At 56.0% G+C, this 20434-nt stretch overlaps 7 protein-coding genes across 7 annotated transcripts; 5 read left to right on the top strand and 2 right to left on the bottom strand.

Moving 5' to 3' along the window:
- Positions 1-139: 139 nt before the first annotated feature.
- PG986_003566 (glycoside hydrolase superfamily) lies at positions 140-4705 on the bottom strand (the record flags this gene model as incomplete). The annotated part of the gene is made up of 10 exons (XM_066839788.1): positions 140-219; positions 284-548; positions 646-903; positions 947-1454; positions 1535-1610; positions 1687-2055; positions 2118-3145; positions 3204-3265; positions 3377-4337; positions 4413-4705. The coding sequence occupies 10 exons, from the start codon at positions 4703-4705 to the stop codon at positions 140-142; spliced, it is 3900 nt and encodes a 1299-aa protein (XP_066704852.1).
- A 629-nt stretch (positions 4706-5334) lies between these two features.
- Positions 5335-6387, top strand: PG986_003565 (uncharacterized protein; the record flags this gene model as incomplete). Its single annotated transcript, XM_066839787.1, has 1 exon — positions 5335-6387. One exon carries the CDS (start codon positions 5335-5337, stop codon positions 6385-6387), a length of 1053 nt encoding a protein of 350 aa, XP_066704851.1.
- Positions 6388-7306: 919 nt separating this feature from the next.
- Positions 7307-8593, top strand: PG986_003564 (uncharacterized protein; the record flags this gene model as incomplete). The annotated part of the gene is made up of 4 exons (XM_066839786.1): positions 7307-7541; positions 7799-8025; positions 8088-8131; positions 8179-8593. The coding sequence occupies 4 exons, from the start codon at positions 7307-7309 to the stop codon at positions 8591-8593; spliced, it is 921 nt and encodes a 306-aa protein (XP_066704850.1).
- A 711-nt stretch (positions 8594-9304) lies between these two features.
- On the top strand, positions 9305-10359 carry PG986_003563 (uncharacterized protein; the record flags this gene model as incomplete). Its single annotated transcript, XM_066839785.1, has 2 exons — positions 9305-9471; positions 9540-10359. The coding sequence occupies 2 exons, from the start codon at positions 9305-9307 to the stop codon at positions 10357-10359; spliced, it is 987 nt and encodes a 328-aa protein (XP_066704849.1).
- A 1784-nt stretch (positions 10360-12143) lies between these two features.
- PG986_003562 (uncharacterized protein) lies at positions 12144-16574 on the bottom strand (the record flags this gene model as incomplete). Its single annotated transcript, XM_066839784.1, has 17 exons — positions 12144-12558; positions 12618-12690; positions 12758-12791; positions 12855-13031; positions 13076-13160; positions 13215-13384; positions 13458-13783; positions 13864-14025; positions 14086-14413; positions 14470-15022; positions 15081-15208; positions 15268-15405; positions 15461-15503; positions 15556-15681; positions 15872-15981; positions 16033-16191; positions 16251-16574. The coding sequence occupies 17 exons, from the start codon at positions 16572-16574 to the stop codon at positions 12144-12146; spliced, it is 3351 nt and encodes a 1116-aa protein (XP_066704848.1).
- A 233-nt stretch (positions 16575-16807) lies between these two features.
- On the top strand, positions 16808-18211 carry PG986_003561 (uncharacterized protein; the record flags this gene model as incomplete). Its single annotated transcript, XM_066839783.1, has 7 exons — positions 16808-17077; positions 17134-17366; positions 17442-17592; positions 17651-17673; positions 17740-17779; positions 17855-17991; positions 18058-18211. The coding sequence occupies 7 exons, from the start codon at positions 16808-16810 to the stop codon at positions 18209-18211; spliced, it is 1008 nt and encodes a 335-aa protein (XP_066704847.1).
- A 655-nt stretch (positions 18212-18866) lies between these two features.
- PG986_003560 (uncharacterized protein) lies at positions 18867-20434 on the top strand (the record flags this gene model as incomplete). The annotated part of the gene is made up of 3 exons (XM_066839782.1): positions 18867-19267; positions 19331-19863; positions 19899-20434. 3 exons carry the CDS (start codon positions 18867-18869, stop codon positions 20432-20434), a joined length of 1470 nt encoding a protein of 489 aa, XP_066704846.1.

Genomic DNA, 20434 nt, shown 5'->3' with positions numbered 1-20434 from the left:
GAAATTCGGGACCAAGTCATCGATGGTACCCATTTCACCATGGTAATGACAGTCACCGGGGAATTCAGTCATATTTGTAGGTCTAATTGTGGCTTCGAGGAATGAAACGAATTGGGATGTCCACTGCTTAATCTAACCACTACCGACAAGGCCCATCTTTGTAATCGAATCTATCTTCGATGCAAGCGGCAGGCAGTGTCCCCAACCCGAGTTTTTGAGCTGGAGAAGATATCTAGTCAGTCATTTAATCGAAAGGGTTACGGGCTGGGTCGGGTTTACTTACTGCAGAAAACGATCTCGTCGCCACCGGTCCGGTCGAGGTAAAGGGGAAACCACGACTCGTACTTGCTGCTGTAGTACTCGATGTAGTTCCAGTTCCAGCCCATCTGGTTGCCCCCGCCGCAGTCGAAGTAGCCCGTGCCGCTGCAGTCGGAGTCCCACATGTCGCAGGTGATCGAGCCGCGGCACTTCTCGTCGCCGTCTTCGACCACCCAGGCCGAGACCTCGGTCCCGGAGAGGGCGCCGGTGTGGGCGTAGATGTGGGCCTCCTGGGTAGGTAGTCAGTCACATGTGCCAGCGAGCGAGTTCCGCATTTCCGATGAGAGAATAGGGGAAGGGGGGAGGGAAAGAGGCAAGAATGCTTACGAGGCAGGGGACGTTCTCGATCTTGGCGCAGCCGCCCGGTGCGCAGAAGCGGAGGTAGTCGCATCCGCCGTTGGCGCTGCCGCCACCGCCGTTTTGTCGAGGGAGGAGCGCGTTGGGGCTGACGCCCTGGAGCTCACTAGCGTTTACTGGCATGGCAGCCAAGTCCAAGCCCAAGCCCCTGGGATTCGACTCCTCGTCGTCCGCTCTTCGCACTGCGGGTGTCCCTGGCTCGGTGATGGGCTCGTCATCGTCCGGCGCCTGGATACCGGGAGTAGAAGAGGGAGGAGAGGGAGATGAGGACGGCAACCCGACAGCAGACGCGGTGGGGGGTGACGGTCGGCCGCGCGCCGAGCAGGTTGGCGGCGGCGGCGGTGGCGCCGCCTACCCTGGCGCACCGGGTCACGATGGTGGTGCTGACGCAGATGGAGTACTCGCCCATGCAGACGGGCGTGCCCGAGGCCGTGAAGGAAGAGGGGCAGGGCGCCGTGGGCACGCAGAGGTCCTGGGTCACGCAGGCCGAACGGCCGCCCGAGCCGTTGCAGCGGGTCGTGTGGGCGTAGGACAGGCAGCCGCTGCCGCTGTAGGGGGGGCTGGGCGGACGAGGAGGGGAGGGGCGGCAGGGAGGTCGGGCCGGACGTTGGGGGCGGCGATGTTCCGCCTCCGCCGCCGCCTCCTCCTTTGTTCCAGGGGGGAGGTTGTAACCCCATGTCGTTGTGGTGGTTCCTGAAATCACTGTCGTTCCTTGCGTACGGCTCAGGCCTTCTGGTAGGGGGTCGTGTACTTCTTGCAGGTTTGCGTCGTACGTGGGACTGCAATTCAAAAAGTGGTTTTGGTCAGCAACTTGCACTCATAGCTTTGCTAAGTATTATTGGTTTCAGCAACTACTTACGCTGGGCAGCCCGCGCCAGTGGAGGTGATTGTTGTCGGCGTGGCCTCGCATCCGCTGAAGATGGAACTCGACGTGGCTTGGGAAAGGAGACATGGTTAGCAGCCAGCAAGACACACGGCTATCAGAAGTCCTGGGGTATTCATTTGACTTACTAGTGCACGAGGTGGCTGTTTCGGGGTCGCAAGAGACCCAAATATCCGTGACTGTGCGCGTGGTGCACTCATCCTCGCCATTCTCCCCGTTTCCACCGCCGCCGCCTGGGCAGCCTGCACCCACGCACTTGTTGTTATTGTTGTTGTCGTTGTTGTTACCGGGGCAGTGCAGGCCGATGCAACCGCAGATACCCTTGCACCCACCACCGCCTCCTCCTCCGCCCCCGCCACAGTTGGAGCGACAGGGCTTCCCGCAGTGCTGCCCGGGCTTACAGGTCGGCTTGGGGGGACCCTTGCGGCCAGTGACGGAGGAAGGGCGCCACGGAGGTGGTGGCGGCGGCGGCGGCGGGTTAGGGCCGTCGTCGTCTTCTGGATCCCTCGTGGGATAGGGTCCAGGCGAGTACGTCCACGTCTCGGGCGGTGCGGATGACCTAGACCTCGTGAGCGTGACAGGGGGAATATTACACTCGAAGTCAGGCCGACGATAATCTCGTCGTCATCGTCGTCGTCTTCGACCCATATCACGTTCCAGACCTCGATCTCGGTAGTGGTGACGGGCGGAAGAGTGATGACCGTGCTGGTCGTCTCCGTCATGGCCGTTGTGACGATGGTCCCGCCGCCAATGTCCGTGGTCGTGTCCCAGGTGTCGAGATAGGAGACGGTGGCGGGCGGCTGGGAGATGGTCGTCGGGCCATCGAGCACCCACGGCGGCATGATGAAGGTGCAGGGCGGGAAGCACGACGCCGTCGGGTTCTCGTCGTCGTAGACTTCGGGCGCAACGTAGATGGGCCCGGAACCACCGCCATGGTCGGGCGCTTCGAGACAGCCGCCGCTCTGGCAGCCCGTGCCGCAGTGCGCTTCGGAGCTGCCGCAGTAGCCCGACGAGGAACAGCAGCTGCCTTGCTCCCAGAGGCCGCAGAACGAGCCGTGGTGGGCGGCGCCGCAGGTGCCGTCCGTCGTCTCGCCGCCCTGCAGGCACTTCCCGCTCAGGCAGCCGGAGCCGCAGTGGGCGTCGGTGCTGCCGCAGTAGCCCGCCACCGAGCAGCAGTCGCCGAACGCGCTGCCCTCGCACCGGGCGCCGCCGTGGTCGGGGCCGCAGCGGCCGTCGGCGGAGACGGGCGCGCGGTCCGCGTCGCCGGCGCCCGAGTTGAAGTCGACGGACCAGGCCATGGTGCCGCCGAAGCAGAGGTTGTTGGCGAACCGCCGCTTCAGCGCGTGCGTCTCCTCGTCGTCGTAGCCGAGCCACTGGCCGTCCCACACGAGCTCCTTCATCATGGACGCGGCGTTGAGGCGCGGCGTCAGGTTCCGCTGCCGGATCAGCTGCTTGATCTCGGTCAGGGACATGACCCCCTCGGCGTTGGTGCACTCGGCCGGGTCGCTGGGCCCGGCGAAGGGGGCACTCGAGCTGGTCACAGCTCGGGTCTGGGGTCGTCCAGGGAACGTCAGTGAGTAAACTGCCCTGTGATGATTCGGTTCAAGTTGAGTACTTACCTTGCAACGTGTATCCTCTCCCGTACCAAGCGAGGCCAAAGTTGATCTTGGCTGGGTTCAAGCCGGCGTACCAGAGAGGCAGGGTGTTCTAATGATGCAAGTGAACATTACGGGTTAGTTTTAGCTTCCCGGGATAGGTAACAGACAGATCTACGAGTCAACAGCTGTTTGCTTACTGCGAATCGTTAGCTCCTCCTACCCCGGCCATGAATAACAAGGACGTTCCCCCCGTGCTTTGCTTACCATTGTAAATCTCGCGCACGTCGGCCTGGCCGCGTACCAGGGAGCCCAGAGCCTCGACGTCCGAGTCCCAGAAGCCGTGCAGGTCGTAGGCCATGAAGCCAAAGAAGTCGACGTACGGCTCCATGGCCTTGGCGTCAAAGTAGCGCAGGTACCAGTAGTCCGGGGCGAGGGTGAGGCTGATGCCGTACCGGGTCCCGTACGCCTCCCGCATCTCCCGCAGGAGCTTGGCGAAATTTTCCGTGTCGGCCTTGGAGCCGCCGCGCTCTTCGGACACCGGGTACTCCCAGTCCAGGTCGACGCCCGTGAAGCCGTAGCGGTCCATGAACTCGGCCGTCGACCGGATGAAGGCGGCCCGGTTCTCGGCCGTGGAACACATGTCGCTCCAGGTCGTGCGGGTGGGCCCCTGGTCGCTGAAGCTGTAGCCGCCCACGGCGATCCAGGTCTCGGTCTCGAGCGCCGTGAAGGCCTCCATCAGCGGGACGTCGGCCTCGTCCCAGGGCCGGATCTGGAAGGTGGCCGGGTCGATGGAGGCGAAGGAGAAGAAGAGGTGGGTGTAGTCCTGGGCGTTGATGTGCTTCGGCTCGATCCGGTTGCACAGGCGGTCGCGCGTGTTGGAGGCCAGGTAGTACCCGACGGTCCGGCCGAGGGTGGTCATCGAGTCCTCGCCGCAGAGCGTGGGGCGGATGATCTCGCAGGAGCCGAAGCCTTCCTGGCACGGCGTGAACTTGTTGGGCCCGATGCAGTGGACGTCGGAGGTGCCACACCATCCGCCCCAGCTGCAGCATAGGTTCATGCCGCATTTGGTGTCGCCTCCCTCGGAGTAGTTGCCGCACATGGCCACGGCGTCGCAGTTGCTGGTGCATCCGTCGCCGCAGAAGTCGGGTCCGTAGCCGCATACTCCTGCCGGTCCACAACAACTGTATTATCGTCAGATATCTATTCATTCCTCTGCTTCGTCCAGGGTAAGGTAAGGCAAGATGTGATGAGCTCACCTGTCGTCAACGCATGGTGCGTTCTTACACAGAAGACCGCCATTTCCGTCTTCTTCTCTCTGTCTCTTGCTGAAAAGGTTGCCTAGGAGACTTGGTGTATGTGAAACCCCGCGGCCGCTAATCTGACTGGTGGTATATAATGGCAAAGTGTCTAGAACAGGACGGGCAGGGGCGTGTTCTGGAACCTTGTGGGTGAGGCCTGGCGACGATGCTGCCTCTGTCGTCGCCAAAAGGGTCTGTACAGCGAAAGCAGCGAGCCCGAGAAAGTGTACTTGGGTCTTGAGACGCGCCATTTCGCATCACAGTGTTGATCCTGGGTGAGCGAAGAGCCTTGTCGTGACATGGCCGACAACTCATTCAGGAGGTTGCGGCCTACATATGGGCCTTTTTTCGATTCCCAGTCTGGGCCATTGTTCTCCTATACGGGGATGTGCCTTTTCTCGTGCTACATGGACGTAGGCAAACGTGATAGTCAAATTCGGTTGCCGACCAGCCGACTTCCAAATTCCCCGTGTGATAGTAACGTTATGTTGGATGTAACCGGACGGGCTTATCTCATCTGGGGTCAGCTCTGCCTGGTATGTCCCAGGGCCCCGGGATAATGCCAAGACTGCTAGGGCTGACCCGGCTTCCAGGAACACGCCAGGATAGCCAGATTCCTTTCTTCAACAGGCAGACATCTTCCGGATAAGCACGAACACTTGCCTGATTCGTAAATGTCCCTCGCGTATCTGGCGCATACATTAGGTACTCCTTCGCGCATTGTTCGTGTCCACTCTTTGTGCAGTCCCCTTCGTATATAACGGCAAGGATGCCATGGTAGCGCCATGTCATGCTAAATTAGAACATCAGCAAACCTCATTTCTCAACAGACACAGCGTGATACCGAGCCATAATCGTTTTCCTTTTTTTCATCGACACCATGGAAGAATGGACCCCACGAGACATGCTCAGCCCGCTTCCCGAAGAGCTTCAGCTGCAGATCATCAAGCTCTGCCCAAACCTCGCGGCTCTACGGAGTCTTGTCCACGCCTCGCCCTCCATGAGCCGCGTGCTCGGCAGATATCCGCTCGAGATAGTGGACGCGGTGCTGGAATTGGCCGTCCCCGTGCAGTCTCGCCGTCTCATGCGCGCGGTCCTCCGAGGCAGAGCCTCGAGCTTCCCAGCATCGTTAGGCGAGACCCGAAGGATCGCCACTACCGAATCCTCTACAACTACTCCATCATTTAACGGGCCCCTATCTGACTCATCATCATCACAGAGTAGCATGGTGCGCTCCTTTCTCGCTACGGCGGACAACATCCATGCGTGGTCCCACGCCTGCCTCGACCACTTGATCCAGAGATCCCTGGAGCTGCGGCCGTCCACGCTTGTCAGCCTTGGTCCTGGCGGGAGCCCTCGAGAACAATTCCAGGGGGCAGAGGGCCACGATGGATATCGGCCGCAGACCACCGGCCCGCCCTCGTGGGTGGAGGAGCAGCGGATGGTCAAGGCCTTTTGGCGGTTGCAGTTCTTTCTCGAACTACGAGGCGCCGGCGCGCGGGGTCTCCTGGACGAGGCATGGCCCAGGCAGGATCTCGACATCCTGTCGACGAGTAGCTTTGAGCCTTTCTATGAGGTGTTTGAATTTGAGCGACAGCAACTCTTGACCGCGTACGACTTCTTCCTCTTGGCCACTGGCCGCACTACTACTATTACTGCGTCGGAGATCAGCCTTCGAGACGCCACCGGTGGATTACCGATTATAGGCAAGAAAGAAGCAGCAACTTCTTCAAGACCCGTGGTCTCGTGTGCCGAGCAGCCCTCGTTCGGGTTCCGGGAGGACATCTTTGACCAGGGACCCGAGCACCTCGACCGCACGCCCATGTCGTACCATTTCCAAGACTTCATGTCGAGTCGCGACCTCCAAGCCTCCCCCTTTGCTCGGGGTCCCCTTCGAGCCCTACCGGAAGTTTGGGTTCGCCGTCTGGGATAACCGGCGCATGGCCGACCTCGGCTTCCGGGCGCCCAAACCGGGTTCCATCGTCAAGAACCGTACGTTCTACTATTACCGGTGGCGCAGTATCTTGACCGAGGAGGAGCTCACACAGAGACAACCCTCACTGGACAGGTCATGAAGGAAGCATGTAGACAGACAGACAATCAAATCTTCAGTCTTACATGCCGGATGTCCGGCACTCTAGGTAGTTGTAGGCTTACCCGCAAAAGGAGAAATATACCATGATGCATCCTGATCTGTACCTTCATGGCCGCTTATCTCGTGGGGTACCTGTCAATACTGTCGTGGCGTGAGCACAATGTTCGGCACCGCAATGCCGGATAAGCGATTCCTCCCATGGTGCTTACGGAATTATTGCAGATAGATCATGCCACCGCATAGGGACAATAACAGTTGGCAACGTTACAGCCTCTCTCACGCGCTAGTGCAGGGTTTATGAGAGTGGCTCGCATGATACCGCAATTCTCGTCGGGGACTCGCCTGAATCGAAGGAATATACCCCTGGACTGAACCCTGTCGGTCATCACAGCAAGTGTAGGACCTGTAAGCAAGACGGCTGGCTAGCCTCGCGTGATATTATAATCTCACTCACCATGCGATTGTGGTCTGGTGCACCCGTCTCTTGAATTGTCGATACGAATTCTGCATCCCAGTCGAGATCGATGTGACTTGACACTTCCCGAAAGGGAGTTCGAGGAACTTGGCGGCCCAAGCAGATTCATTTCGGGACTACCGCCATGATTCCCAAGTCCACAACCTAACGAGTACCAACGGTCTTGGGTATTCGCCCGCACCTGTTTTATATAAACAACCAGGCCAGGGCAGCGTGCTTAGGTGTGATGCCTGTGTTTCCACGATATCCCGTTTCCCAGTTCCAGCCACCACTTTGTTCGTCATGGTATCATCTACCGGCATCCTCGATGGCCACATGCGGCCGGCGGCTGACGGCAAGAGACGGTGGGCCTCAAAATATCGTCTCGTCGGGATCATCGTCAGTGTATTCTTGGCTCTTTGGCTGGGATCCTGCATCTCTCACAGTATTCATCATGAACGTCGACCTGATCTGCGAAAACGGCACGCTTTCGATGAACCCCTCGGCTTCAACGACTCGCACGCTTTGCTGCGGTCCAGTGTGCTAGTACCACGGGCGATCAGTGAAATAGATTGGCAGAATAAAGTAACAACCGGGCACAGGTAAGCATCACTATGGCAAGGTTTTTCATACCTTGGAAGCTTTACAATAAACTCTAACTCGACTGCAGTAAGCATATCTTTCAAAATAGCCCTCATAGCCAGCCAGTATTGTCCACTCTTGCCGACAAGAACTTCCTGGATTTCAACACCTGAAGCATTTCGCTCTCAAGTATACTGACCTGATTCACGATAGGACTCTGGTGCATGATGAAAGCCGATCAGGTGCAGCCGGGGGGTGTGACAGCGAGTGTACTGCAAGAAACCGGGTGGGAAGAAGACGACGAAGTCGATATCAATGAAGCAGACTCGTGGCGAAAGCCGCTGGGGCAAGCCGACGGGAGACTCAACACCGCAAACGAGGTAGTGCGGTGGTGGACTCACAGAAACGATTGGAAAGATGGCCAAGGGAAGACACGACGGGTAGGTGGTTGCTTTCTGGAGCCCTCGGTGGCATCCTACTAATCCGGGTACGAGCTTTTTAGAAAACCGATGGTGCCTTCGGCAATATCGTGAACGGCAAAGATGGGTACATCATCGCCGGGTCGAACTGGAGCCCCATGGAGATGAAACCAGACGACATGCCCGTCGAGGAGCTCCCCCAACCAAGTGGACGGATATCGCGGCGGTCCAATGGAGCCAGCGTGCCGCTGCAGACGGGGGGCTCACGCGCATATACCGATCGAGCATCTCATACAACCCTACGCAGGTCTTGCTAGACGCAGCCTTGGCCAAAGTCGGACGAGGCGATTGGACAGAACTGCCCGACTGGCCCGGCGTCGACTTCGAACCGAGCGGGAACTTGAACAAGAAACCGTACAGGCCCGAGACGGAGGCTTTCTTGGGCTTGCTCGCCAGTGCCCACGGCGCGGGGCCGGCGTACTTGCTCATCCAGTACCGGAACATCTTTGGCAAGAAGAGGATTCCCAAGATAAAGCTCTGGAAAAGCAGTGTTGGACCAAACATGCTACTCTACGTAGAGGGTGTGTAGGTTGGCAAAGCCTGTAGTCGAGTGAAGGACATGTCTCGCGGGTTGTTTGTATGCAACACAAAGGGAAGGAGATTGCTATAACTTGGAACTGCCGCATATTAGCAAGGGAAGGAGGTGTATATTACATGTCCTGAGGAGGCCGCCAAAGGCGTAAGGCTGTCATATTTTCTCGAGGACGATAAACCGTTGTACACTTCGTCCGGAGTGTCATATTTCCAGCAAATCCTACTTGTGATGTGCTGGCATCTTCTGTCAGTTCAAGTCAACGAAATGTATAGCTCACCAAATATGCTGCCAATTCCAAAAGGGCATACCTAGGTGGTACTTGATGGGAATTTTGCAGTGACGACTACTGGTGACAGAAGGGAGAGAGCGATTGAGCATTGATGGCTGATGGCTGATGGATGGATCATGACCCCGCAATTGAGCTACTGTAACCTTAGTGGGCTGCTCCCGTGGAGGGGTGGAGGGGCAGAGGGGCAGAGGGGCAGAGGGGTACAGGCGCTGGGTCAGAGCTGGGTATCCCTGCATGGCACCCGAAGCTCCATAACTCGGCTCAGGTCGACTGACGCAATCATCCGTTTGTGTGTTCCTGCACACTCACTTCCCATGATACCTTCATGACACCTTGAGCTTACAATTCCCACCGAGCGTCTTCAACTTGAGTGATAGAGATAATCCAAGTTGCCCTCCATTCGCACCCCGAGCAAGATGTCTGGCCAACAAGTAGGCACGCGTAAAGACAGCCATGCCAACAGCTGGTACGAGGGCGAGCCCGACGAGTTGTCGTCCACTCTCGACGAGTTCCTTGCCGAAGTGCCCAGCGATATCGATGGTAAAACACTGCCTATAAAGGGCGCCCGAACCATCATTGCACCGTATGCACATCTACGTACTGGCTATATCAAGGTGATGACACCTCACTGACCATCGCAACGACATATAGGCATGCTGGCTACAGTTACTCTGGGCCTTGTGCCGCCTGGGCCTACAAGTCCCTCGACCTCAGCAACGCCAAACGCGTCTTCATCCTCGGCCCCTCGCACACCTACTACCTCGCAGGGTGCGCTCTCACCACCTACGCCAAGTACGCCACGCCCTTCGGCGACCTCACCGTCGACACTGCCGTGCTCCAACAGCTGCGAGCGACAGGCCAGTTCCGCGACATCGACCGGCGGTCCGACGTCGAGGAGCACTCGCTCGAGATGCACCTGCCCTTCCTCTACAAGCGCCTCACCCAGACCTTCGCCTCGGAAGCCGAGTACCCCACCATTGTGCCCATGCTGGTCGGCGACAACCGGGGCCCCGAGGAGAAGGCGTTCGGCGCCCTCCTGGCGCCCTACCTCGCGGACCCCGACAACGTCTTCATCGTGAGCTCCGACTTCTGCCACTGGGGCAGCCGCTTCAGCTACACCAAGTACGCGCCCGAGAACAAGCTCGAGAACCTGCAGAGCGTGACGCGCAGCATGGGCGCCGTCACCAACCCGCCCATCCACCAGAGCATCAAGATGCTTGACCAGCTGGCCATGGATGCGGTCGAATCGGGCCGGCACGACGACTTCGTGGACAACCTCGCGCGCACCAAGAACACGGTCTGCGGCCGGCACCCCATTGGTGTCACCATGGCGGCGCTCGAGGTGCTGGCCAAAGACCACGCCGAGCCGGGCAAGCACAAGTTCAAGTTTGTGCAGTACCAGCGCAGTGGGCTGGTCGAGTCGGCCAACGACTCCAGCGTAAGCTATGCATCTGCCTACGCGATCATTTAGGTCCTTGGGACGGTAATCATCGGCATGTGAGAGGAGTTATATGTTGCTTAAGTACGTATCCCATGCGACAAAGAATTTATGAAGTCATGAACCACCTCTATAGGCATCCGGGCCTACCTATGCTCTCCCAACCACTCAGTTTCAAAGCAAAAGTGACTATCAAGAATGTGACAGACACCACTGCTGAGCAGGTCGAACCATCAACATTGGAGTGTATGTATGGGTCGAAGATCTTGGGACCGAATGAAACTCAATCTACGTGTTTGGACAACATTAACCTCAAGGCATAGATCGCAGTCTACTCGCACATGTACCAATGAATATATATTGTTTAGCATCGTGGTTGGAAGCGAAGGATAGACTGATGTTCTTCCAAAGAGCAGCAAGCATTATAATTTGCTAAAAGTGACTGACCTTTTACATACGACCATATCCTGCTGAACACTAGGAATCCTGTCCGCTCTCCCATATATAAGCAGCAGAGAGCTATCTGAATATTAGGAGAACGGAAGTTGGACGGTATTAAGGGGCTACACCCTCTACCCCGCCCCGTTTTCCCTTACCGGCCTCGAGAAACGACCTCATATATTTATTAGCAGGGGACGAAGGTCTCACTAAGGGTCCCTAACAACAGAAAGCAAGTGCGCCATAAGGTGCCTCCTGGCAGGTCTATACAGGGGCTGAAGGGCCTGGGCTCGTGGCCTGGAAGAGCTTGTACAGTTGTCACTGTAGGGGGTCGCACGGCGTAGAACACTGGGTAAGCTAATAATTATTTATTTTATTTCAATTTATATATGTGGTAAGAAATCAGTCCACTCAATGTTAATAAAGGCTGTATCATCTATGCTTCTCAACTCTGCAAAGGCCTCACAGAGTAAGTACATCCTCGCGAGGCCATATAAAACGGCTATTGGCATGATTGTCCAGAACTCCCAAGGGAGTGGCAAGTTCACAGGCTGACGATCTATCTGACCCAATCTCTCCTGCCTTTCCCTCTTGAATTCGGCCAACCTTGACGGATGCTTGAATCTCAGATAGATCAATTTCCACCTCCCGAGGCGTATCCATGATGCAGCAGTTTCCAGCAGCCAAAAGGCTGTCGTAACTCCGAACAATATGAGGCTGGAGACTCACCATAGAATCTTCTCAGCTTGGGTGGGAAAGGAGAAGTTCCATCCAGCAACGTGGTTTCCAGTGAATACTAGAGTTGCAAAGCAAAGAAAGTATTCTTGGGCACCGTAAGGATCCATCGGGAACCTGTCATTAGGGATGCGCTGGATTGGTCGCTCCTGGGGGATGACGGGCATTTTCATAAATGGTTGAATATTCATAGACCACCCAGGGCCATTCTCGGCAATAAAATCCAATGGCGTGTTCCTCCATGGGCGGTCTCCTGCAATCTCATCTGTGCTCATGGGGCAGCTCAGAGTAATTGGTGTACGAACATCTGCTGGTTTATGAAGCCATGTGAAAGCTGTCATCAACGAACAGACCACAATTGCCAAAGTATTGAGCTCCAAGGTTGCACTCCTCCTCCCTCACATCCCTTTTTCCCAGATTCTCTGCACTGAAACGCAACAACATCAGAATAACAGCGAAGACACCATGGCTCTCAGCTCGCTGCTTCTATCTGCACTATATGCCGTAACCTTTTCCCTTATAGTATTAAGCACCGTTTTCGTCCATTTTGCTTCAATTCAGGCCTCTTTTAGCATGGCTTCTAAGGTAGTGCGGCGTCTTCCCTTTCTAGAACACGTAGATTTGCCTTGCCGCCTAGGTAGATATTAGGCAGCCGGACTTCCAGTCTCAAGCGGAAGAGATGGAATAGCTGTTGGAACGGTAGCCCGTCTGGCCGCGGTTACTTCCAAAGGCTGCTCATCCCTAGCATGGTCTCGCACCGGCGCCGAGGCCGGTGCCAAATGGGTTGGATCAGGGGGAGGAGTGTAGACATGACGAGTAGCGGCACTGACAAAGTAGTCATCCGCTTCCGCACTGCAATCTGTCTGCCCAGATTCGCATGAACCGAAGGCCGGGGAGTGGTCCGCTGGCAGGTCCCTTTTCAGTACGGACTGCACCATGGCACGCTTCATCCAGGCTTGTGAAACTATATCGATCGGAATCTGGATGTTGAGGATTTGAGCTACCCGAGGCTCCACGTCGTACCTCTGATTTATCCATCTATATTGACGGTCGAACATGCTATCGAGTACGTAAATGTCAGTGTACGGCCGTCAAGAAGTTGCAATGAAGGGACTCACGGGTCATCCACCAAAGCACGGAAACCATGATCCGCGATGGTCGTCAACTGTTGATTGCTTCCTCGGTAGGTCGCTAAAGCCATGTCAGAATGTACCAACAACAATAATTGGGGGTGAGTGTAATTAGTTATTGTACGTACCCCAACACAAGCTTTGCGGTGTTTGCGAGTTGAACTGTAGAATGAATACCGGCTGTCAGCTTGAGTCTTGGTCGACCTGCAATCCCGTATAACTCACCCCATACGCCTCAATGAAGTGTTGTCCATTCCTGTTGGCCTGACGACGATTATCACCTAACGGGAACGCGCCGAACTCCCACGTGATAGGAGGTGGAGGAAGACCTCGAGCATTTCTGAGGGCCGAACAGGGAGCCCAAGTGGCCGATTTCCACATTTGGAAGTCAACCCCTGATATCTGTCAGATTCGAAACTTCCGTGATAGGAATTTCGCAACAAAACTTGCGCTCCGTTGGCGGGTCCGTTGACGAGGCGAACAACCTGCCGCCCATTTGCTTCAGCAAGGTTGCCCATGGGGAATTCGTCACTGTCATGTTTGTTAGCCTTCTTAGGGGAAGCAGTGCGTTCAGTATGAGCTTACACTTGACACCTCGGCACATTGAGGACTTCTTCCTGGGCCAAGGTGCGATAGCCATCAACCCGCCATTTCTTATAGTCGGTTTGTGTGCGATCGCCGCCACGCACACCGGCATGGTACACTGTCTGTCCGCCCAAGGCCTTGTCGATGGCCCAACGCTGGTTATCGCAAATCTGGTATTGCGTCAGACCTGGTGAACAAGAGAACAAGATGACCGACAAGAACAAAGTGGAGGAAATTGCATACCTCATCCCAGCCTAAACCGTATCGGCAAGTGTACGTTACCGCACAATCCGGCGCATTTCCATAGTTTGCCTTGGCCGCCCATTGGCCATAGGTCGGCTGCGCCGTTACGGGAATTACCGTTATGGTCTGGGTCGCTGTCATGGTCCTGGAAAAAGGGTTTCTGCCGCCGTTGTTCAGAAGCCCGCCCCCGAAGAAGGGAACAACCCCGGCCGCTCCGGCCGCTGCTGCCGACGAACCCGTCTTGTGGCAAGTCTTAAGGCCCAACAGAGACCCAAGACCAGCGGTAAGGGCGCCAAGGGCGGGTGAAATAAGCGACAGCAAACCGCCTGCGGTGCGAGGCCACGATGTCAGCTTCACAGCAATGTGCGGCGCGGATTATCAACCATTCGAAATGCTGGATACTCACCGAGCATTAGAGAACCTGTTGTGGAGGCCTTTACGCATGTGGGATCTGCTCCGTCTGCTAGACCACGCTTTGTGAGCCCGTCTCGGCCTACCAGTACAAGATCATCTGTTGTGAACTTGGGAGAAGGCGTGGAACCTTCACAGCAGTACGATTGTGTGCCACCTGTGACCTCGATTAGTAATGAAGAAACCCCGTGAGTCGGCAGGTCAAGTCTGGACGTACCATTGCATGTAAGGTCGTTGCTGGCTTCGTCGCTCATGACGTAAGAGTTTGTATTGACGGCAATCATGGATGCATTGGGATTGGCACATCCATATCCGGAGCAAGGCATCCCGACACCGCGCCACCCATCCCACCGGCAAGATCCGGTGTTCGTGCCCGGGGCGCAGCATAGCCGCTGGTACTGGTCGCCACGACAGACGGTGTCCCTCTGGATCCCCAGGACCTGGCCCTTGGCGCCCGTCTCCTCGAAATACCCCTGGGCGCAGTCGGCGCCGCAGAAGGTCCAGTAGCAGGAGTTCCGCACCGTGGCGTCCACCTCGGCGGCGACCTGGGCGTCTTTGATCTGCACCGCGACCTCGGGGGAACGCCGTTGCCCTCGCCCACGCCCAGGAGATCGAGCGTGCTGGTGCCTTTGGTGTCGTCCAGATCGACAGCCCAGATCAGCTTGCCGCCCAGGCAGAGACAGCTGGCGAAGTCCAGTTTCTGCGCTATTGTCTGCCCGTCATCGTAGGAAACCCACTGGTCGTCCCACGAGATCCACTTCACGGCCGCCTGCTCATCCCAGATGGGAGTCAAGCCTCTTTTCTTGATGATTCGGACAATCTCGGCATTCGACAGGGTACCCGAAGACTTTGTGCATCCGCCAGGGGCACCTCCCGAGGCAAAGGCGCAACCTGGATCCTTGCATGTGCTGTCTTTGAGTGTGAAGGAGCGGCCGTACCAACCCAGACTAATATTGACATTGGCCGGGTCGAGTCCGTTTCTCCAAAGCAAGTCCAGGCCCTGAGAGATCTCCGTCAGGTTAGTATGAGGGCGCACATATGGCCCCGTCACCTTATTGTCGGAATCCCAAACACCATGGATATCGTAGGTCATGAAGTTCACTGCCAGAAACAAATTCGTTAGAAGCGGAACATGGTTAGAAAAGGGGTTTGGGCTGCAGACTGAAGTCAAGGTTTCGTTCCATGGCCTGTAGGTCGAACCATTTCAAATACCAGTACGACGCCGGGAACGTGACGCTGATGCCGTATCGGTTTCCGAAAGCCTCCCGCATATCTTGCAACAATGCAACAAAGTTTTGCGTGTCGGCCTCGATACCGCCTCTATCAGGTGCACCGGGATACTAGGCAAGATGTTAATCTGAGAGCAAGCCCACTGACTGTAAGGCGTCCTTATACATACCTCCCAATCCAGGTCTACGCCATCAAATCCATAGCTCCTCATGAACTGAAGAACAGATTGGATGAAGATCGCTCTGTTCTCCGCTGTGGATGCCATATCACTGAAAGCATGCTGAGTATCCGGGACATTGGTAGGGTCCTGTATGCAATTAAAACGAGTATTCGGGTAAAATTTCAGGGGTGCTAGAACAAACATTGAAGCTCCATCCTCCGATAGAAATCCAGGTACGCAGGGATCTGATAAACTTTCAGTAGTGTGTCATAATGACTTGCTTCCGGTGTTACTTACGCCTTCTTTTTCTTCAAAGCTGTAAACTGGGGGTACAGCCGAACGTCGTCCGGGTCCATGGGAGTGATCTGAAACGTGGTAGGGTGGAAAAAGGCGAAAGCTATCGATGTATCGAGGGTCAGATAACTGACAGATCTCTTCAGTCTCTTGAGCTGGATAGAATGGCTCGCCAAAATTGACGTGCGTTAAGGCCGAGACGTCGATGTCGGACGGTAGTCGCTTATCGCAGGCTCGTTTTGACGACCTGCCGGCACACGAGAGATGGTTAGCACCCAAAGGCTGCCGGAATGCACATCTCCATCGAGTCGAGTCTTACCATGCCTCGTAGTAACCCACTGATCGGCCGGCACCAACACCAGAACACGACGGCTGCTGCACTTCGCCACAGCCTCCAAAGCCTTCTTGGCAGCCATCCATACAGAACAACTGGGAATATATCAGCCACGATTATCCTGGCCGCCGGCCGCAATAACAAACCTCGGTAGTACCGCAGAAACCATGCTTTGAGCAGCATACGTTAATGGGACATGTTTTCTTGCCTTCCACCCCGTATTGCCCACATTCGGCTTTGGCGTCACAGTTGGAGATACACGTATCTTTACCGCATTGTTCGGGAGCATATCCACATATGCCAGTCTTGTGATGCATTAATCTCAGTCCCAATGTGGTATCAATAAGTAGATTTCTGTACTAACCTTACTGCAGCAGGCACCGTTGGTACACGATGTGCCAGGGGCGCAAGCCCCAATCGGCAGCTCGTCACGGCGAACAAGACCGTGACGCTGGTGCTCTTGCTTCAGAAGAGCCTTGACGGCGGGATTGGCGCTCTGGCCCGATATATTCTGGAAGATAGGCGTGTCCTTGTCGTAGCTCGCGAAGCGGGCTTTGTACACTTCAGAGCCATTCCTAGGACTCTGGTGCGGTGCTGTTGCATTGGACACCGGGGCCGAGATTGCTTCTGTAAGGTAGATGCATGAAAGGGATATGAACAACGTCCAGACTATTTTTGATGTTCTCATCTTCTCTGATTGACACTGGAGCGTCAGGAAGTGCGATCCTGATCCTGTAAGGGTGACGAGGGTGACAGGAGTCAAGAATCCCAAACGAAATCTACCCTGACATGAAGTCCTGACATGAAGTCCATAACGAGGCTTTATTCACCGGACCTGGTCAGTTTCCCCGATACGATCGTCTGTTGCTCATGGGACAAAAGGCTGACGGCCCGCAGTACTGCAGTGAATGCTTCATCAAAATGTGGCGCGAGCGCCTTCAATCGCCAACGCTTCCGGATAGCGAGTTTACTGACTACATGGTGGAGCAATACGAAGACCTCCAGAAGAAGTGCTCGACCACTCTGGGCTACGTACCATACACCAAGACACTGTTGCTCAGCACGCCAAAGACGACGGCCAGTCCAACTCGGACCGCGGAGCCCACAGCTACCCCTGCCTGCTCAGGCCAAATAGTCACCCCTGACCCTGAGCAATTGAGAACCTGTAATGATATCACAGACACATTCAATGTGACCACAGGTGACGCCATGCTGGCTACCGGAAACAAGTTCTGTTAATTCAACAGCACGCTGTGTCTGCCACTTCCCTGCGAGCTGGACACAATCTACCTCTCTCCCACCTGGTCAGTCTCTGTTCGTTTGACTACATCTACATATGCGCTGGCATCGACAGCGAGGAATTGGCCAAGCGCTATTCTACCGACAGCAACACGGTTGACTCTACGCAGTTTCTCTTCTGGAATAAAGCGATTAGAGGCTCATGTGGCTCTCTTTTCAACGACCAGCGTGTCTGCAAAAGGTAAGTGCCAGGGCTATGTGAACGCTCTCGAACTTGTGAGTGACAATCTGCTGATGTACGTTCCTTCTGTGTCAGTCCGCCCGGTGGGCATTTTACCCCATCGTCCACCATTGCTGCACCCACTGCAGCCGGGGAATACTTTACCGCGGCAAAACCGTCTCTACCAACCCAGTCTGGTACCCTGGAACCCTGCGGACTATTCTATAACGTGGCTTCTGGTGATATGGTAAGCGAGATACAGTCTAGCATGGCATCAGTCAACAGGAGAAGCTAACAGAACCCAGTGTTATGGCATCTCTTTGCGTTTGTACGACTCTTCTGACCAGACCTCTTCGCTCCCAATACTCGAATGTAACAACTAATGATTAAAAAGTGGTCTTGACCTTCCATCCTTCTACAAGATGAATACTTATGTAAGTCATAAGGTCATGGGAGCAGCGCTCCGTCTATCGGCGTCTTCACTGGTCACTAACACGCTTCGTGTACAGCTTGACGGGAACTGTTTGAACCTGTGGATCGACTCGTCCGCCTGCGTTGCGCCTGTTTCGGTCGGTCCAGTTTCCAAAGATGGCACCTGTGGTCCTTCTGCTGGTTATTCGATTTGCACAGGGTCCGACTTTGGGATGTGAGTAACATCCAATTGCCTACTATGTGTATGGCCACCGACTAATGGCGACGCGATGTATTGAAGCTGCTGTTCTACAAGCGGATTCTGCGGCAGCGGGCCAGAGTACTGCAACCGTGATGTTTGTTACTCGGGCGACACAATCTGCGGCGGCTCTCAGTTCGGAAAGTACGTTAAACTTGAGATACAGGCTGCTTCTTCCATGGGTGGGCATTGCTGACTGCTGAGTTTCTAGGTGTTGTTCTACATACGGCTTTTGCGGCTCGTCGGATACTTACTGCGGCGCCGGGAACTGCTACTCTGGTGCATGTCAGGATAGCAATGTCTCGACGGATGGATCGTGTGGTCCTCTGTTCTCCGGGAACAAGACGTGTACCGGTACGCACTTTGGGAATTGCTGCTCGCAATACGGATATTGCGGTAGCACGAGTGACTTTTGCGCCAAGGGCAATTGTTATTCAGGGGCGTGTGATGTTTAGGGACGGGACCGTGGGGAGAGGATGTAGAGGTTCAAATACTATGTGCCTGCTTCTTTGACTGTATTTACAGCACTGTACTCTAAGTACCTACCTAAACTTGGGCAACTGACATGCCCCAGTGAACCAGTGGTCACTCTAAATACTTCTTCATGTACTAAGTTCCACCAGTAGACCCCACTAGCTACAGGCTCCCAATTGATCGCGGTTAAAGCGACCAATTCCCTGCCTTTTTTCCTCCTTCGTTTCTTTCTTTAAGAAGGGGCAAGTAACGCGTTATTAGACTGTTCAGTCGGCCAAAGCAGGAGGTGTGTTTCGTTGGATTCTGGCATGTATCTGTTGCTTTTGAAGTCCCCTCACGCCCCCATTGCTCGGTTCATAATTTACTGGGTAGTCATCATGAGCACCACGCTAAATGCGGCCGCTGCCGTTTTCGATCCTCAGTTGAGCGCCTCCCTCCATAACGACATTTGCCGTCGCGGCTGGGCGGGACTCGCACCCGACCTCGACTTCGAGGAGAGCACTACGACCTGGTGGGACACGCACGGCTCGGAATGTAATGCCACAGTGGCTTCGAGGCTCGCCCCTCAGCTCATTGAGTTCCTAAAGCAAGCTCGAATTGTTCGCCCTGATCTTCGTGATCTGGCTCGCAGTAACTTCTTCTTCTACTTAAGGGGCCTGGCGTCGCCAAAGTCCTTAATACCCGATTGGCCCGTTGTCGACCCCGAAGAACCAGACGCAAACCGCTACGTGATCCTGTACCATGCCACTCTGCTGATGAGCCACCCTGTAGGCCTGGTGTGAGTCGCCCCTTTCAAGATCCGCCAGAGGCTGGGCTAATCTTGTGTGTATGCTCGATCCAGCATTGACCAGCACACCTTGAAGGGTCAGGTCATGCAATCTTTGACAATTGACGATACCATTGTAGAACAGAGTCAGCGTCCCTGGGTACCTTTGCAAGACATCTTGGCCACATATGTGGACATGATTGACCTGGGCAAAATCACCAGCGAGGAAAACCCTGCGAATAAAGTGGACTATACGGCCTTGGATGCCTCGGAGCGCGCCGCCATCATAGCCGGCACTTGGAAGCCAAAAGTGTGGCCGTACGAAATCCCATGGCTCTTGAAGCCTCACAGCCAGGCCATCCTAGATAGAAGCGTTGCTGCTCTTGAGAACTTACTCGAAGCAATCGAGAAGCGGATGCCTTCACCAAGGGCCGAGCCTGCCAGCGAAATACCCCTGGGAACTCCTGTGGCCGAAGGGGCCATGGGCATGGCGTCCGTTGCCGAAAAGCTCATCTCGACCAACCAAGCCTCGGAACACAGCTTCATTGTCAAGTTCCTTCGCCAGGTGGTTGCCTCCGCCCGTCCCGACCTTCGCTTTGTCGCCCCCGGTCTGCGCGTCCCAGATCATCACGTAGCGGCGCAGCCGTTCGAGGGGCTGGACGACGAGCGGCAGTACCCCCTATTCTCCTCTTCCGCGGCGAGCTTCACGATGGCACTACCGCGGCCACCACCTTTCCCGGCGGGGCATGGAACCCGTTCGCTTCTCCGTACAAGGAGCGGACGGCGCCGTTCCCGAGCGGCCTCTGGATCGCCGAGCACAAGGTCGACAACCCCAACTACGACAACGCGTGCCGACTCCTGCTTCCCGACCGGGTGGTCTTGGCGCCGCCGGGCCGCACGACCCAGCACTACGCCAAAACCACGGATGGCTTCCTGCTGGAGCAGCCCGGCGCCAAGGGCGAGGGCCTGTCCGCGGGTCTCTACCAGACGAGCTGCAACGTCTTCGTGGGACGGCACGAGGTCCTGCTCTTCCACGTCTTGGAGCACTGGGTCCGGCGGGTCGAGGACGGGACGTGGGCTGTCGACGGGCACGGCGTCGCGGGCGGGATGGAGAAGTGGGCCGAGGCGGACGAGAGCGAGGACATGGCGGAGAAGTACCGGCTGCCGTATACATGGTGA

The sequence above is a fragment of the Apiospora aurea genome, assembly GCF_038362705.1.
Source record: "Apiospora aurea strain CBS 24483 chromosome Unknown utg000002l_segment0_segment0, whole genome shotgun sequence".
NCBI classification, from domain to species: domain Eukaryota; kingdom Fungi; phylum Ascomycota; class Sordariomycetes; order Amphisphaeriales; family Apiosporaceae; genus Apiospora; species Apiospora aurea.
Note: the sequence above shows the minus strand (reverse complement) of the source record. Positions and strands in the feature narration are given on the sequence as shown.